Source organism: Hetaerina americana, unplaced genomic scaffold (genome assembly GCF_022747635.1).
Source record: "Hetaerina americana unplaced genomic scaffold, ioHetAmer1.1.p SCAF_92, whole genome shotgun sequence".
Classification (NCBI taxonomy): Eukaryota; Metazoa; Arthropoda; class Insecta; order Odonata; family Calopterygidae; genus Hetaerina; species Hetaerina americana.
This window is the reverse complement of record NW_027287561.1, coordinates 809666-828645: the sequence shown is the minus strand read 5'-3', so window position 1 is coordinate 828645 and position 18980 is coordinate 809666. Positions and strand designations below refer to the sequence as shown.

At 36.9% G+C, this 18980-nt stretch overlaps 1 protein-coding gene across 1 annotated transcript; it reads left to right on the top strand.

Annotated features, from left to right (window-relative positions):
- The first annotated feature begins 7145 nt into the window (after window positions 1–7145).
- Window positions 7146–18747, top strand: LOC139699828 (tubulin polymerization-promoting protein homolog). The gene is made up of 3 exons (XM_071598260.1): window positions 7146–7355; window positions 17917–18046; window positions 18228–18747. The coding sequence occupies exons 1-3, from the start codon at window positions 7171–7173 to the stop codon at window positions 18408–18410; spliced, it is 498 nt and encodes a 165-aa protein (XP_071454361.1). The 5' UTR covers window positions 7146–7170; the 3' UTR covers window positions 18411–18747.
- Window positions 18748–18980: the final 233 nt, after the last annotated feature.

Genomic DNA, 18980 nt, shown 5'->3' with positions numbered 1-18980 from the left:
TCCTTTCACACTTGGCCTTTATTGTGCCTTATGGCTCCATTAGAAGTCAATAGTGCGCAAGATTTAAGGGGGAAATGTTGCATGGGGTTATGTGCAACAAAGCCCAGTTGAGTTAGATTTTGTCTTATCAGGACAACCTCCTCAATATATTGCAATATTAATATTAGCGAGGATTTACTGGACTCATCCTTTCTCAGCAAATGTACACTTATTTTTTATTAATGTAAGCTTTCTCATTCTATTGAAATTTTCTCATTAATACTTTAATTGGAATATTACTATGAACAATTGATTTAAGATGTGTATGTCATTTCCCCTCACATCTGTGATTATAGGCAATAATGATTCAGGATTATCGATTGTGTGGTAATAATAGCGAGCTATCCTCATTATTCTCATTTACTTCATAAAACTGGGCACGTTGAATATTTGAATCTTAAATTAAAGGACATTTTATCTGGAAATATATATGGTTTGGATACTAAAAAATGATAGGAGTAATTGAGTGCCCATGTCATGTTATTTTCCTTTGATTTGAGATGCTGTGTCCTATCTTAAGAATAGATGGTGTTCGCTGAGCATTTGACAATGATGAATTTTAATATTCCAATTCATCAACTGTTCATTTAAGTAAACTTCAAGTGGAATTATAGCTACCACATTTACAAAAATGAGAGAATGGGATCACCCACTGTTTGATACTTTTCAACCCAGGAAAGAGCACTTGGGGGAAAAAGAAATTGGTCCCTCTTTGTACCAATTTTCTCCCCAAAAAAACTTCAAGGGATTTTCTTGCAAAATATTTCAAAATTTCTGATGTATTAAATATGGAAACTTCGTTTTAATCGAGAAAGGAAATCAGCTTTATTCTTAAATGGAGCATACAATTTCACTCAAAATAAAGATGTTATCTTCAAGCAATAAAAGAAGTATAAACAGTTCCATTTAACGTCTTCAGTAGATGCCCTCGATGCCATGGCCCTGGAGATAAAAAATGAAACGGGATATGGTTACGGTCATAAGCAAGTATCAATGCCCTGACCATGCAATTCATCTTGTTAAATGAATTTTCAGTCTGTATTGGGGATTACGTGACAGTTGATTCTCTCCATCCTCCACACCCACATCTCAAAACCCTCTAATCCGCACCTATTGTCCTGCTTCAATGACTTTTTCCATGCCGTACATAACCATGCTCCATATCAAAGTTTTAACAAGCTTTTCTTAATATCCTTACTCAAAAGTCGCTGTCATCAATTCTGTTCTGCTTGTGAAAGCCTTTTTTTTGCCTAATGCAATTCTTCTTCTTATGTCCCTACTACTGTAATCATTTTGGTCTGAAACACTTCTGAGATACGTAAACTTTTCCATCTACTCTAGTTTTTGCCCTCCTGTTTAACGTAGCCTTCTCATTTGGGAAAACTGCTTAACCTTGGTTTTATTTACATTTATTCTCATCCCATATGCATCGCACTGAATTTCCTTTTCACTCAGCAATGCTTTCAAACCCTGGGCTGACCGACAAACTAGAGCATAGTCATCAGCAACCTAACTGATTATATAAATTCCCCGCCAACTTTAATTCCTGTCTCCAGCTCCTCCCATGCTTCTTGAATCAATTCCTCAATATAAATGAGGTGTGTTCAAAAAGTAAGGCGACTTTATATTTTTATGAAAAAATATGTATTCATTCTGAAATATTCAAGTTGTCCCCTTCAAAGTTATCCCTCCCAGATATACTACACTTGTGCCAATGCTTTTTCCAATCCTCGAAGCAATTCTACCAAGCACTTTTTGGTATAGCCTTGAGCTCTTCCAGCGATGCAGTCTTTATCTCCTCTATGTTTGGAAATCTCCATCCTTTCATAGGTCTCTTCCGTTTTGGGAACAGGAAAAAGTCTCTGGGGGCCAAATCCAGTGAATGTGATGGCTGAGGCATGATTTTGGTGTTGTTTTCGGCCAAAAGATCTCTAACAAGCAACGATGAGTGAGCAGGTACATTATTGTGATGCAAAAGCCATAAATTGTTTTTCCACAACACTGGATATTTTTTTTAGTAATGCTTCTGGCAAATGGCGCAAAACGAGCTTCCAGGTAATACTTCTTATTGACCACACAACCTTGTGGTAAGAACTCCTGATGCACTTTGCCAGCAAAACCTGACATTTAATTGAACTAGGCGTGCTTTTTTCAATCTTGGTTCTCCTGGGTTCTTTCATTGGGACAAATGGGGTTTGGTTTTGACATCATAACCATATACTCATGGTTTGTCACCAGTGATGATCCTGTTGAGAAAATCAGGATCATCATCTACGTCCTTCGAGAGCTCCTGATCAATGCTTGTGCGATGGTTCTTCTGGTCAAAATTAAGCAGTTTCGGAACAAATTTCGCTGGCAAACATCTCATTCCGAAAGCATCAGAAAAAATTGCATGGCATGAGCCAACCAATAAGCCAAAATTCTTAGCAACTTCTTTAATAATAATTTGGTGATTTTTTGAAACAATTTTCTTCATTGCTTCAATGTTTTCATCTGTTGTTGACGTGCTGGGGCATCCAGAGCAAGGTTCACCATGGCATCTTCTTGGCCATCTTGGAAGAGCTTGTACCACTTATAAACCTTTTTTACTCAGCAGACTGACCGTATGCATGTAAGTGTTTCAGAGCACCTAATTCTATTTTTTCATGCAAAATTTGATGCAAATTATTTGATTCATTTTTTTAATAGCAGAAAATTGCCAAGCACACCAAAGCATATCTAACATTTGTATCCGTCACTAACAAACTAAATATGCTGTATTTAGCAAAAATATCATATGTATGTTGCCCACGAAATTTGAAGAGTCACTTCACTTTTTGAACACACCTTGTACGTTGAACAGCACAGGTGATAATGGGCAACCTTGCCTCCCTCCTCTTCCCAATGCTGCCCATCACTTGCCCTCTCCATCCCCCACTGGCACCCGAGCAGTCTGAGACATGTCCATGCTCCAAATTAGCCTCCTATCCCTCCAATCTACTCCTATTGTTTGCAACATATACTTTAGTTTTCCTGATTTGCTTTATCAAATATCTTTTCAGAAGTCTATGAAACAGGCAAATACATCCTGATTGTATTCTATATTCCTCTCGATTAGTGATCTCATTACTGCAGTGGCATCACACGTACCTCACCCCTTCCTCAACCCAAACTGATCTTCCTCCAAGGATTCATTTGCCCTACTCCCTATCCTTTTGCCAAAATTGAATAAACACTTTCTTCGTATGTAAATTAGAGTCTGGGTATTCATGGCTAGTATTGAATAAGGAATAATGTGTGTATCATCAAATACATTCCAAGCAGAAATAAAGCAATTTGAAAGAACTGAAAAATTTGTTAATTCCATATAAAATGTGGAATTAGCAAAACACTTACATAATGGGGCTCACAAGGTTTCCCATTCAGAAAATTCATAAACAAACTAAGTTAATGCTATAATATCCACCTTTTTTTAGCAGTTTGAATTCTCCTATTCATTGTCATTGTTATGTATTATTTATTTTGTCACATTTTATTATTGTTATATTTAATATCACCAACTTTAAGCATATAAATAATGGAGACTGTGTCAAAAGGTTACTTATTCTTTTCATGCTGCTAAACATCAAGGCAGTTATAAATCAGTGAATTGCACAGTTGTCATGTTAAAAAGTGTATTTTTTTATTCATGGATGGGAAAAGGATTTTCCCACCCTAGTACCAAGAGAGAGAAATCATTTTGAACTTCTAACTTACCAATCACGCCCTTAAAGTTATTAAACTTAAAATGAAATTGCATTAACATAACAGTTTCAAGTTTAACTTTGTGGAATTCCTTCATTATGAGGATAAAAAGAAACTTTAGACTTCCATTCTTGAAATTGCATTCTAAGGGGACTCAATTGCTGTAAGTAATCATGGTTCTGAAAATTTTTTCATGTCATTATTACATCACCTAATGTTAACGAAGGAGAGTTTCATGCAAAACTTAATAATGGAAATGTCTAGTGAGGCTAGACACTATTTCTTTATATGTTAAAGAAACCTTTGAAAGAAATTGTTTCATTCCCCATTAGGACAATGATCATTAAATGTTTTGGGGGGCTGAAACAAAATGAAGAAGGGATATAAAAAATAGATACGAGGGTCATCCGGAAAGTAGTACCCGTTCGTGCCGCATGAAGTGCTGACGACGCGAGTAGCCGCTGGACGAGGTCAGATAGCTTCAGTGGCTTGTCTGCCTTCTCTGAGCCAAGTTGCGTGACGCTAGCATTGCCTGTGTTGTTTCTGTGATTGTTTACAATGTTTAAAAAAATTGAGAACGCCGCCAGTTGTGAAGTGAGGGCAGTGATTAAATTCCTCAATGCAAGAAACGTTCGCCCATGTGATATTCATCGCCAATTAAAGGAGGTGTATGGAGACAATGTAATGGACGAGTCGTCTGTTCGGCGGTGGTGTCGCAACTTCAACATGGGGAGGGGGAACACACACGACGATGAGCGTTCGGAGAGACCGTCTGTCATTACAGACCAACTGGTGAGCTCAGTTGACGAATTCGTGAGGAACGATCGGCGCGTCACAATTGATGACATCTGTGAGCATTTTCCCAATGTTTCTCGAACAATTGTTCATGAAATTGTTAAACACCATCTGCATTATGCAAAAATTTGTGCAAGATGGGTCCCTCGCGTATCTCAATGAGCTGGCGGCGAAGGACTATGCAGCAGGAATACAGAAACTTGTCACACGTTATGACAAATGCCTTAATTTGCTTGGAGATTATGTTGAGAAGTAGTTTAAAGTATCCTCTTTCAAATAAAATTTTTTATGTTTGTTAATATTTACTTTTGTGTCTTTATTTCACGAACGGGTACTACTTTCCGGATGACCCTCGTATATCTTTGCAAAATTAAAGACATCATTGCTTAACAAGACTGTGATTGTTTTGGGCTGCTCAGCACATATTATGAACAATTGTCTTCTGGATTCTGCTGAACTTCAGAAAGTTAATTTAAAGAACGTAGTTTTTAACATTTACCAGTGACTTTGAGCTGAAGAGCTTTGGAAATCTTATGAGTTTTTTGAGATTAAATACAGACAGTTACCTTCTAATAGCAAGATGAGATGACTTTCACTATTTCTAAGCATCAAAGGATTCTTTAGATATGTTTCCTCCTTGATAGCTTAATTTCTGCCCCAAGGAAAACCTGCCAAATTGATTAATAGGTCCTTTGAAATTAATTATGTAAGAGTGTTTTTTTGGGGATCAAATAAATAATTGAGACTAAAAGCATGTTTGTACTTGAAAATTGAGCCAAATATTTTAGCAATTAAAAATACTGAGTGTATTCAGAATTGTAGAAAGTTGCCTAGTTATTCTTTGCGATTCTTCCTCATAATGAAACTGTAGGAAGAGCATTCTCTCTCGAGCAAGGCAAGTGGATAGGTTTTATGTTAACTATGTAAAATGTAATTGATCTTATGCCACATCTTCAAACATATGGCATGCATTTATTCTCACACCTATTTGAAAAGCAATCCAGAGCTATTGAAAGAAAGCATTTCTCAAGACAATATGAATTTACTAATCCTAAACATTAGTAAATGTGGTTTTGTTATTTGCATAACAGATTTGTTCTTTTTTTTAACTCAAGCTTGTAGTCCTCTTTTTCTCACTCCAAAACATGTAAATGCCCTCCTTTCATGAGTGCAGGATCTGGCATCCTTACCTTCACATATTATTCTGAACGTTGGAACTATATACCCATTAAAATTAGTTACATTTAGGGCCATTTTTAGTATATAAGTTGTATACAATGTCAATCATCGATGAGATGAGAGTGAGTGAGTTTGGAGGGCTCAAGCAAGAGACAGGGCATGAGAGGATACTACATCATTTAAACAGCAAATAATGATGAAACAGGAGGGTTGATGCAGGGGCAAGGTAAGGTAGGGAAAGGCAGAACTTTAAGATGCTAAATTATCTGAAAATTAAAGAAAAATGCCAAACCTGAATATACATTTGATAATTAACTTTCCATATTAGCATGGAAACAAAAGCATAAGCGAATTTTTTGGGTGTTCAAATTGAATCATATCTAAAATTGTCCTTATGTATTTACAACTTAAAATCTGAACTTAAAAAAACCCTTTTTCGGCAGAGATATTTGTATTGTAGAACTAGCTTTAATGTCCTAAAATGTTTTTATTATTTAAATTATCAATCTTGATTATCATATGGCATTATAGTCTGGGGTAGCTCAAGCCATAAGATTTTTTAAGTGCACAAACAGTCCATAAGAGTCATCTCAAACTTCCCTTTCAGACACTATTGAAGGCCTCGTTTTCATGTACTGCGAATAACATCACTGGCTGCTCTTTATGTATACAATCTAATTTAGTTTTTTTAAATAAAAACATGCATCTATACGAACAAAACCATCTATACATATTCATGTTACACTTACTTAACTTGACATACATTGACATTGAGGCAAGATCGTCTAATTTGAGTGGTGAAGGACCATACAACCAAGGAGCCAAATGTTTTAATATGCTTCTTCTGGATTTGAAAGCATCTCCTTCAAATGATTTTAAGCATAATCGTAAGGCATACTTTCTTATTAAACCTTTGTAATCTGTGGATGAATTTTGTTCGCCATGTAAATTAAAGTCTAAAATTTTGTTTGTAATACATCCCTCCATAATGTAAATAACCTGTTTTCCATGTGATGCATACAAACGAAATTGACGTACATATTTTTGCTTAATTCGAAACCATGCTGAACCGGCTTTTGGTGATTAAAGCAATAACATAATGGTCCTATATTAGGTGGTAATATTTCGAAAAATGCGACCAGGTGATGACGCTCCTATTGAGAGTGTAGTAGCTTCATATTCCAAATTAGTAGTCTGTTCAGTATAAAAATCTTTTTATTATTTTTTCCAACGCTTTACCTATTTGGGTGCATAAGATTTAGAAATTGGTCCGAAAAAACGAACGCGATAACTTAATTATATTCATATTGAATAGAAATCACTATGACAACTTTTGAGAGCTATTCTAGTCTGTTTTCGTTACGTCTCGTTTATGTTCACAAGGGTTACTACGGAAGTACCATGTGAAAGCCTCTATCGAAATTGGAAGCAATCATGGCAGGATCTACGGAACCAACCCTTAAAGAACAGTTTATTGCATTCTCGAAATTCGGAGATACTAAATCCAATGGAACAACAATTTCTTTGACCCAAAGTGATAAATGGATGAAGCAAGCCAAAGTAATTGATGGAAAAAAGATTACGACTACGGACACTGGGATTTGCTTCAATAAGTTCAAGTACGTTTGATATTACTCGTAGTCTATTTTAGCATTACTTACAGTAACCCAGTATAATCTAAATTGTAACCAAGTCGCTTCAATTAATTGTCTAACCAAACTATGAATACTTTCACATGTGCTTCGTAAAGGGCAGAAGGCATTATTTTTTAAAAATCATCTTTTATTTGTTGTATTTCATGCTTTTCATTTATTTATTTGGAGAGGTCTGGTTTCATTAACAATCAGACATTGGAGTGTAGGCATCACAAACGTCTCGGGTGGTACTCTAACAGTAACATATAGGTACATACACAGCCAAGTACATTTATGACATTTACGGTAAATAGCGTATGCCATCGGTCAGATTTACGCATGAAATGAAGCAAACGTGCAGAGCCGGATTATCAGGGGACATTGTTAATTTTAGTGATTAATTATATCTTTTAAGCTGAGAAAAACTAAACAAGAAATTTGCCCAAAATACAAGGCCACTTCTTATATGTGTATACATTTAATTCAGTTTTCATCGGTACTTGCCCTTCACAATCGTATTTAATGAACGATTTAGTAAAATGTAATATTTCCATTATTGACACTTAATTAAAGGCTATAGGTTATCACGGATCTTAACATTTTTTAAATGTCTTAAATTAAATCACCTTAAATTAACCTGTGAGTAAAGTATTAGTTTTATTTCCTTTTCACCGATTTTTTAATTTAAGTAATATAAACAAGGTTTACAAAAATGAGTGATTTTCTAATAGCGCCGTTACAAAATCAAAACAATATTACAACAAGATCATACGCGATCATCTGAGATCACAAAAACTATGAAGTCTCCTCACCGTCGGCAACAGACGTAGGGGTAAGAATGCATTGTCTCAGTTCACAAACGCACTTTCAAACTGCTGGGTGATTTGTTTGAACATGTAATTTTTTACATTCAATCTTGTTGTTGCTGCGGAACCCATTGACCACAAACTTTGTGGAAATTCAAGTGGTCTTTGATAATAGCATGCACGGAGCCATGGCTAATACCGATCTGAACGCGAATTTCTTCCTCTGTGATTCGTCGGTTTTCACGGATAAGGTCATCAATCAGTCCTATCACATCGGCGGAAATAGCTCGGTGGGCCTGCCCTGGGCGCGCATCGTCCAGCAGCGACGTACGCCCTTCTCGGAATCTCCTATGCCACTCGTGTACACTCGTCAGGGACATGCAGTGTTCGCCAAACACAGCTGACATGCGACGATGAATTCCGCGAACTCCAGCACCCTCAGCCACCAGAAAACGAACCACACCTCTCTGCGCTTGTTTGCTTGCCTCCATTTCTGCAGCTAAACGAACAAACACATAGCCCAACAACTGTGTGCGCTTGTGATATGTCACTGCAATTCTCCAACCATTGCAATCGCCGTATCGATACGTAACAACAGTGTTGCCATCGTTCGCACGGACTGTGTGTTATGGCGGGTTCGGTTTTCATTTGACTGCCCCTCGTATGTATGTGCTTATGTAATAGTATGTGTGTGTGTATTATTATTTCAAAATAACAGTGTTTCCCATTCATGACCAAGGTTTAGTAATGGTTCTTCCGACAATGTGCTAAAAAAGACCGGAATTGTTTATGGTTTAATGCATTGATTCATTTATTGACATCTCATGTGTGTTTGATACTACAGTCATAGACAAAGGCAGCAAATAATTACTACAAATGGTAACTAGTAGTCAGAATAAACCGAGGATGGAAAATAATAAGGAAGTATCACAATATCCAAAATAAATATAAAAAAGATATAATGAAACCAGCTTAGAGAGAAGCATATATGAAAAGTAGAAAGAAATACTCAGCACTAATTACAGCAGGAAAGTAACGCTAAAATGCATAGCTTCCAGTAAGGAAGGCAACAACAAAATAGATATTAGGAAATAGTATTCAATTACGGTCAAAAGATAGAACATTAAATGGAATTTGGGAGCACATAATACATGCTTAATGGAGAGTTACTGAGGCTGTGGGAAGACCACATTTTAATCACAAAACGATTAATTTTGATGTTGATAAATTTCGAATTGAAGTAAAATAATGAGTTCATTGCATTACTTTACATAGTCCAAGAAAAATTATATTTTAATATAAAAATGAAAAAGCATGTCCAAATAATGTAAAACCCAAAAATAGTTGACATTGCAAGAGCAAGGAACATTTAAAAAAACAGCTACTCATTGGCAGACAATGAACATGTATCCTTGATAACAGGTAAAATAATTAGTGGAAGTTGTCAACTGTGGCTCCTGTCCCAAAAATTCAAATTCGTTTTATCTCAGGTTCTTATTAGTGGCATCCCTCTCATGGGGATGCCACTAATAAGAACCCTCTTCTTTAATTCCCCAAAGCCGCAGACTTAAAACTGATTTAAAACTCCTCCACAACACCCTAAACTCTACTATTGATTGCCCTGAACTGCTCTCCCTCTTCAACCTCAGGGTACCTACTCCATCCACCCACTCCATACCTATTCCTAGCATATCTCTCACCAAGTGCTCACCTTAATTTCGCCTCTCCTCCGTTCTAAATTCACTCCCTCACACTGTCGATCCTTTTAATTTATCATGCAACAATTTCACCACCCAAGCTTTATCCCACCTTTCAATAAATTTAATTTTTCCTCGGTCCATGCTCGGTTCTCGTTGATAATTGTTATGCTGTTATTGTCTTTTGTCCTCTTTCATGTTTGTTATATTTTTCACTGTAAAATGGTGCTACTGCTGTATGTGAATAATGTTTTAAAATAAATAAATGGAATACAAACCCTGATGTGGTGGAAGGGCTTGTGCATTCTAATGACCCCTAGAATGGTGCTGGTAAGAGAAATGACAATTGCTCCTGGTCGGGTCACTCATGCCAGCTAGATTGAAGTTTAGGAGCCAGACGAAAGATATTCCAGTGTTTATATGTCAGTGAGGCAGCTGCAAAAGCATATGACCCCAATGGGAATACTATTGAGTGATGCCATGTTAAAAACACTATTGAGGAAGGCAATGGGAAACCTTCCAAATTACCATTCCCAAGACTTATGATAAACATTATAAAGAAAATGAGTTCTGGCAACTATGGGACTTGGCCCACTCTGCAATGAGTTTTATCTGGCAGTGGGAGAGGCAAGGCTTATGGGGTTGTAATCTCACAAAATATTTGCAAAGGGAAAGTAGCGGCATAGAAGATGACCAAATTAGTTAGAATAAGGACTTTGATGTTAGGATGAGGTTGAGGACAAGAAAATTAGAAAATATTTATAGACAGATGGGTAAAAGAAATGTAGATATTTTACGGCTGTGCGAGGTAAGTTGGAAAGCCCTTGCTGGGTTTACTAGAGTGATATGTACTGATTGTTATACAGTGGGAGGGGGGGGAAAGATCCAGTGAGGAGTGAAGAGAATCTGAGGGAGGAAGAGATTGATTGGGTACATGATCAGTTATAGGATGTATGTCTTGGAGGGAAATATTTTATAGTATTTGGATGATTTAAAATGTCAGCAGTCAAAGAAAGAAATGGTGTTAGGGGACTACAGTATATGGATGAGAAATGACCATGGGGAGAAAGCCATTCAATTCTGCAGAAGACGGGTTAATTATTACAAACACTTGGATTAGACAGCAAAAAATGAGTATATATGCACAGAAAATTCCTGGGGATGAAAGAAGAATATCCGTTACACTATTTCATATTTAGGCAATGGTTTAGGAAGGACGTGATTCTAATGCACAGTTTCAGATGAGAAAAAGCTTACTCATATCATAAGTTAATAAAAATGAAGTGGAAGCATTAATAGGAAGCACAATAGAGGAGAATCAGCATGCTTTAGAGAAAATTATGAATGAGGACGAAGAGCTGGGAATTATAGTATCAAAAAAGGAATATTGAAAGCCGTTATATTGGAACAGGAAATGGGAAAAGGAAACCATGGATAATGGAAGAGGTAATTAGCAAGATATATCAAAGAATGAATGGAAAAATATAAAAACAGAGTTACACAGAAGGAAGTATAGAGGTGAATAATCAATTGCAGCAGGAAGCCACATGAACAAAAGAAGCATGATGGAAGACTCAGTGCTAGGATATGGAATGTTTGCAGAGGAAGGGTGAAATTGATGCACCAAACAAGAATGTGAAAGCACTGTCAGGAAGTATAAATTGAACTAGGGAAGATTCAAGAGAGACAGAAGGAATATATAAAACCATTGTATGTTAAAGACAGTAGGCCAGCAAGGCTAGACATAGAAAGAAAATATGATGTCGATGAGGACAGATTAGGTCCTAGCTTACTTGATGGTGAGATAGAAAGGTCATTAAGAGAATTGAAATCAAATAATGCTGTAGGGGCATACAATATTCCCGCGGAACTGGTACTAGGTGTAGCAAAAGGTCGGAGGAAGAGATTTTATGGACTAATTGTTATCATTAATGAGGGAGGATTTTGGTCGGGAGACTTTGTGAGATCAGTGTTTGGTCCTATTCCAAAGAAGGTTAAGGCAGATATATGTGAGGACTACAGAAAAGGTAGACTTTGTAGGGAGCTGAAATTATTCCCAGATCATCAATAAGAGGACCTAGAGCAGGGAAAATGTTTAAATGGGGATAATTAATACGGGTTCAGGGAGGGGACAGACAAGTGCTTTGTAATTGCAGTAATGAGGTCACTAACAGAGAGGATTTTAGGATACAATCAGGATGTATTTTTTTGTTTTGTAGATTTCAAGAAAGTATTTCATAGAGTGGATCAGGTAAAATCAATGAATGTATTGCAGAAAATAGGAGTAGATGTAAGGCATAAGAGACTTATTTGCGACCCGTACATGTCTCAAGACAGCTCAAGTGTACGTGGTGGATGGAGAGTCTGGATGGGCAGTGTTAGGAAGGGGAATGGTTGGGGTGTCCACTTTTACATGTGCTTTTAAACTTACTCGAGGAGGAAATGGATAAAAAGGCAAGAGAGGAACTTGTGATAAGAATAATTGTCAATGGAGAATTCATAAAATTAGTTAGATTTGCAGAGAATTAAGCTTTAGTTTGCCAGTCAGCCAAGGGGTTGCAAGCACTGCTGAGTGAATTTGATATGCAGTGCAACAGACATAGGATGGGAATAAATGTAAACATAACAAATGTCATCCAATTTTTGAGAAAGGGGAAGGTTAAGTTGAATATTTAAATAGGAGTTCATAAACTTTAGCAGGAGTAACAGTTTATCTATCTTGGAAATTCTGTGGACCAAAATGATCACCATAGTATGGATGTAAGATAAAGAATTGTCTTAGGCTAAGAAACTTTTGAAAGAAGAAAAGAATTGATGATGGAGACATTTAGTAGAGATGCTAAGAAACGGCTTGTCAAAACTTTGACATGGTATGTGGTTTTGTATGGAGCAGAAACATGGACATTGAAGCATGATGGTAAGTGCAGATTGAAGTCTTTTGAAATGTGGATGTGGAGAAGTGAGAATCACTCTCAGAGCAAAAGTTTAAATTATAGATCAAATCTCTGGCACAAATTGGAAGGATGTCTTTTTAGCAATGATGTTGAAAATGTATTATTAGCACATCATTCTACGGCAGAAGACATCATGTCGACAAAATTAGGTAGGTCAAGTGCATAACGGATATATTTAAGATATCATTTTTTGCACGAATGATAAGGGATCAGAATAACATCGTCCGACCATGGTAGGGGTAAAAATATTCGGGTCAAAATTAGTCTGGTGTTTATTCACCCCCTGAGACACACCCTAGCTGTGGCTTACAGGTTACTGGAAAATAATGGAAATACTGGAAGTATGGACAAGGTGAAGTGGACACACGAGAGAAATTGCTAGGCATGGTGGGGGAGAAGAGGGGATTGCTGGGAGAAATTAATAGGGAGTAGGAAAGATGGATGCAGAACATTTTGACTGCGGATGGGATGTTGAAGACTGTGATAGGGAGGAGAATGTGGGGCAAACAAGGATGCTGTAGGAAGAGGATAGGGATGTTGGATGGAATGAGGGAAGTATGTGGAGTCGAAGAGGAGCTTGTTGTACTGTGGATGTCAGTCTGTGTTTTCATAGGATAGGCAAAGGAATTGTCGCTGTAGTTTGGTAACTTGTGTCCATCCAAAAGCTACCTTAGATTACTGATAATAATTTGTGGCATCCTTACTAATGTATCTTACCATTCTTTGAAATTAGGAACTATCAAAAGCATATGGTAGAAATAATAATTTTATTCTCCTTTGCAGATACAATTATAAAAGAGGAATGATAAAATTTAAAAAAATTATATTAATGATATGACTATCACAACCAGTAGCTTGATTACAAAATTTCATCTATACAGGCATCCCGATATTTTGCAATCAATAAAAGATGCGGGCCTTATGCTGGGCTTAGAGCTTTAACTTTTTTCCTCAACTATTCTTATAAATGTTCATTACAGATCTAAATAAAATAATTTAATGTACAGGAAGAAGTCTTATTTAAAAGACATTAGAAAATATGACACAACAACAAATGCAAGGTAACACTCACATAAACATGAGACTTGTGGTAGGTTTTTAAACTTATAAAAGAAAACACTGACTACTAACTTCATACGTTGTAATTAGAGTTAATTCATGACTTTGGCACACATATACCTTCTCTACTCCAATTAAGGTTACAAAAGAGGTAACGAAACTATAACAATGATTTGAAATATGGCAGCATATGCATTTATGCAAAAGGCACAATGTCACAAACTGTCCTGAACAAGGCACTGGCCTTCTGCAGGGTCAATAGCACCTAAACAAGTGTAGGCCCTGGCTCTACCCTTCGCCACACCTTCCCTCCAAAACGTCGGCTTTGAGCAGGCAAGTGCCACAAATTGTGGTGCCTTTTCTTGAATCTTTTAAGTTTTCCAATGCCTACATGTAACTACCCACCAATTGGACAATCTATTTTAATAAATCAACTTTTTAATCCAGAGTACAGTGTGGCACTTTAAAGGTTTCATATATCCTTTCTTGCAATTTAAAAGAATTTCGCCAGGAAACTCTTTACCTCCCTTGCACTCAAAACATAATGATGTAAATGGGGGGTAGGGACGCATGCAAGCATGAGTTTTCAAGCTTCGGCTTCCTGTTTCCATCTAAAAGTCACAATTATTTTTTTAATAGTGCTAGGCTACACAGCATTGTATTTCTATGCCCCAACTAGCATAAAGCGGCCTAGTGAAAAAAGTTTGGATGAGGAAATTGGAACCTATGAGAACTTCATAGATATTCCATTAAGTTCTCGTGTTTTTTGGAGCCCACATTTTGCGAAGAGCAGCTTGGCTATTGCATCTCTGGGTGGTGACTACTCAAGGCTTCTTATGTCATGTTCATTCATGACCATGGAGAGACGTTTAATATGCCCCGGGAACGTCTGTATCAGCTGCGGGAAAATGCCAAATCCATCATATTTAAAAATTTCTATGTTACTGACCCTTGCAGTTAAAAGCCAACATTTATTCACCGCCAAGTTTCACCTCTTTGGGAAAAAATATTTAAGGTCCCCGTTTCTGAACACACCCGAGTGAATGAGCGAGAACTTGTGTCCATCCGTTTGATTTGTTTTTGTGTGATAGTAGACGGGCCCCTGGCATAGGAGGAATGAACCCTGAACGATTGAGTACTTGTGATTTGCACAGGTCCCCGTTTCCGAACTCACTTGAGTGAACATGTGCATAGATCCGTCTTATAATTTTGTATTCATCTGTGCGATTGATGGGTCGCTGGCATAGGAGGAATCCTTGTAAACCCTGAAGAAGTGAGAGCAATTCACAAAGGAGTGATTGCAAACGTGACTTTTTCTTTTGTGATTTCAATTTGTTTTACATTCCTGTGTGAGTAAAACGGGTCCCTGGCGTAGGAGATATCCTTGCAAACCCTGAGTGTGTGTGTGAATCTGAGGGTGACTGTTGTTCCTTAGCACATCTAGTGATGGAGTGGTTGTAATTCGGTATCCTCACTCATTTGTTTTGCATTTTTTGTGTGCGGTTGGGGTACACGTGGGTCACTGTTTCCCAAACAAACCCGAGTGACCTACGTAGTGTGTGTTCCCTATCTTTCCCCTCACTTATAACTTTGTTTTATTCCTCCCCCACCCCTTTAAACAAACCTATTGCCAATCAAGTTTACGGCCTCGGCTGTTTCGTTTTTCATTGCTTCACGGCCGTAACTTCGTTCAATTAAAATTAACACACAATTACATGCTTTCTTTAACATGAACACTATAAAAATATTAGAACTTCAATCTCAATGAAAAACTATTAAAAATATTATTTGGGTACTTTATTGCTCATAATTTCGACTACTTTACTAAGTATTTCTTAAAAACTTTCCTTTTGCCCTAGATATTTTTGTAACTCTTGCAATTTTAATGCAACATGAGGCCTCCAGCTATATGTATACTTAATTAATTTGGTAATAGGTGTTGTAGTAGGATTTGATTTGAAGGATTGAGGCTTTAATCCTACAGTGGGCACTTCGAATCATTAATTTGATCTTTTTTAAAGTTGTAAAGGTGTAAGGGATATGGGACTGCTGGGGTTATAGAGTGCTCGGCTACTGACCATTGATGCCAGGTTTCATTCCTGGGTATCCTCAGCCCTTCACCCGAGCTGTATTTCCAGGTGCCATATCTTCCTTGGGGAGGGGAGAGGAACTTGGCTGATACATGAATTTCACACGTTATATAAGACTTAGTATTATTGAGAGTTCCACTCTCACCTCTGAAACCAACCCTTGGGTTGATTACTGCAGTGGTAATGATGCAAAAGAACAGGAGCGATTAATATGTTCAGTTTACACTTTTTCTTTAGTTTAAAATCATAAGCAATGCAAAAAAATGGTAATGTGTACTATTTCTAATATCTCCCAAGTTCAACAATTTGGTCCTTAAAGCAAGGATGTTCAATTAGGATACTGTTTTAAAAATTTACCTTAAATTACAAAAGAATTGTTCATTTCTTTGTTGAAAACTGAATTTCTGCTTAATACAAACATGGGTCCAGTTTGCAGATTTAGTTTCTTTTCGATTGCTTCACCATTGTCTATCCAGATAACAGTGTGTCATCACGAAAACTTGACATCCATCATAGCAGTACTGTTAAGGTGACCATAAGTCTTACATGGAAGTTTCATTTGTAAGTGATAATTACTAAGAAAAATACCAAAATAGCCAGATAAAATTTATCCTGCATATTTATTGATCCTAATTATCCTATGCCCTAGGTGATCTAACAAAGGTTGTAGATTAGCAGTTTTTAAAAAAAAGCCTACTTTGGTAATTTCCAATCTCTAGTGAGGTATGGAGTTATCTTTCGGGGTTCTGCTTCGGGCGTTCACTAAATATTCATTATCCAAAAAAGAGTTATTAGATATATGACGAATATTCCAAATTATGTAGACATTTCATAATTCTTGAAATCTTGCCCGTAACATGTTTGTACACACATCGTATGTCTGTTCGATAACACATGCATCTATTCAAAAGATGAGACTATGCCAAAAGACAAAGAAAGAGGGTGCGTGTAATACAGCATTCCACTTCTTTATATCAAAAAGGACCCCTACTTACTCCTACTGGTCACTTGCATCATGTATATGAAATTTGGGAAATAGATGCCAGAACTAGTAGACTCAAGGACTCCTTCTTCCCACGGACAATACGGGATAGCAACTGCAGGGTTATAGATGCCAAAAATTCCACTTGCCACCCTCAGCATCTACGGAATAATTAGTTCTACTCAATTTCATGCTCAATCACTAGCCTCATGTGTTTTGTTGTCAAAACCTTATCTCACCGAATGTCCTCATTAGTGTTCTGTTCGTCTAATTTTAAGTCTCCCCTTCAATCCCTCCTCCCTCTCCGCAGGGGGGGGGGGGACCCGCCTGCTACCTGCAACATTGGGTCGTATTCCCTGCCTTTCACAGTCTCCTCGGGGGGTAGAGTGTTTTGCGTTGCCTGTTTATGTGGTGGTAGAGTTTCGGCTTCTTGCTTGTTGTGTCCTGGCTTGCGCGCCACATCCTGAAGTGCAGTTGTTTGTTGGGTTATGGTATGTGTTTGCATGAGTGTTGGATGGAGGGATTTTTGCATGAGTGTGTGCGCCACTGTGGGTGTAATTTTCCATGTTTTTGATTTTGCATATGGTATTGTTCCTTTTTACGGGTGGTGACCTAACACCCCCGCCACACGCCCTTGCGGCGCCTTGCAGGTTAGATGTATGCTGGCATTGAAATTGATAAATATTACCAGCTGAGATAAAAGATACAAACTCACATCAGATGTTTAAATCTAGATCTAAATCACTTATTTTTCACCACTTTACAATAACAAGAAAAAATAATAATAAAAAATATCTCAATTAGTTTTTAGCAAGACATAATTAAATAAGCAATAATTAAACGTCCATGATACCCCCTCGTCAGTGGTGAAAGGCATGAGGTTCACACGTGGTGAATGACTATTTCAGGATTTCAAATTGACCATTACAAAATCATGACTTCTTTCTTATATTTTTAGATCTCGCACAATTGACTTCCAAATATTTGAAAAATACTTGGAGGATTTGGCTCAGACGAAAAAGATTAACGCACAATCTTTGAAGGACAAGCTTACGTACTGTGGTACACCTGGAACCTCTGGGACAACGGTAAACTCTTTGCAAATTACACAACATGAGATCTGTCATTACTAAATGTTTTGCATATTTACTGAATGTAGGTGTAGTTGATTACATTTGACTTGCTAGTCATAAAACATACAACTTTAGGTAAGAAAAAGAATAAGTACTATAAACATGAAAGAATAATTAAATTTTCTCTCTTTTACAGCAAGCTGTTAAAAGTGGTGGCGTGGACAGACTCACAGACACATCACTTTACACAGGGGCACACAAAGAGCGCTTTGATGAAAGTGGAAAAGGGAAAGGACTGGAAGGACGAGAAAACGTTGTTGACAATTCAGGTTATGTAACTGGCTACAAAGATAAGGACACTTATGACAAAAAGAAGTAAACGTTGAAATATTCAAAGAAAATCAGAAAAATATTGGCCACAAATGCATGCATGCAGCAGTGTTAACATTAATAATCAAAACGGATATAACCAATTGTGAAAAAATTTGGACAAAGCATTTTCAAATGGCAAAATAATCATTTCATCATGTGCCCTTATAAGCATCAGTTAATGCTGGTATATCAACAGTCTCACTGAACTAATTATATATATACACCATGGGAATGATAACTTTATTTCCAACAATTTAAAATACAAAGAGTCACTCTAACAGGTTACAAAATCATTCACGCATTCATCAAATATGAACTAATGCACCAAATTGATACTTGGGAATGATGATAAATCGATAATTATATTTGCACTTCCTCTAATGAAATTATTCAATTAAAATATTAATAGATAGAAATACAATGCATTTTATTACCATAATGTTTTTTTAAAAATAGAAAATATACAAGAAATTTATGTAGCAGTATATGATTCTATAAGCTAAGAAAGTAGGGTATTTTCAATTTAAGCTTGACAGCAGTATATAACAAGCTCAAGTGATAATTCAGGGAATTAGAT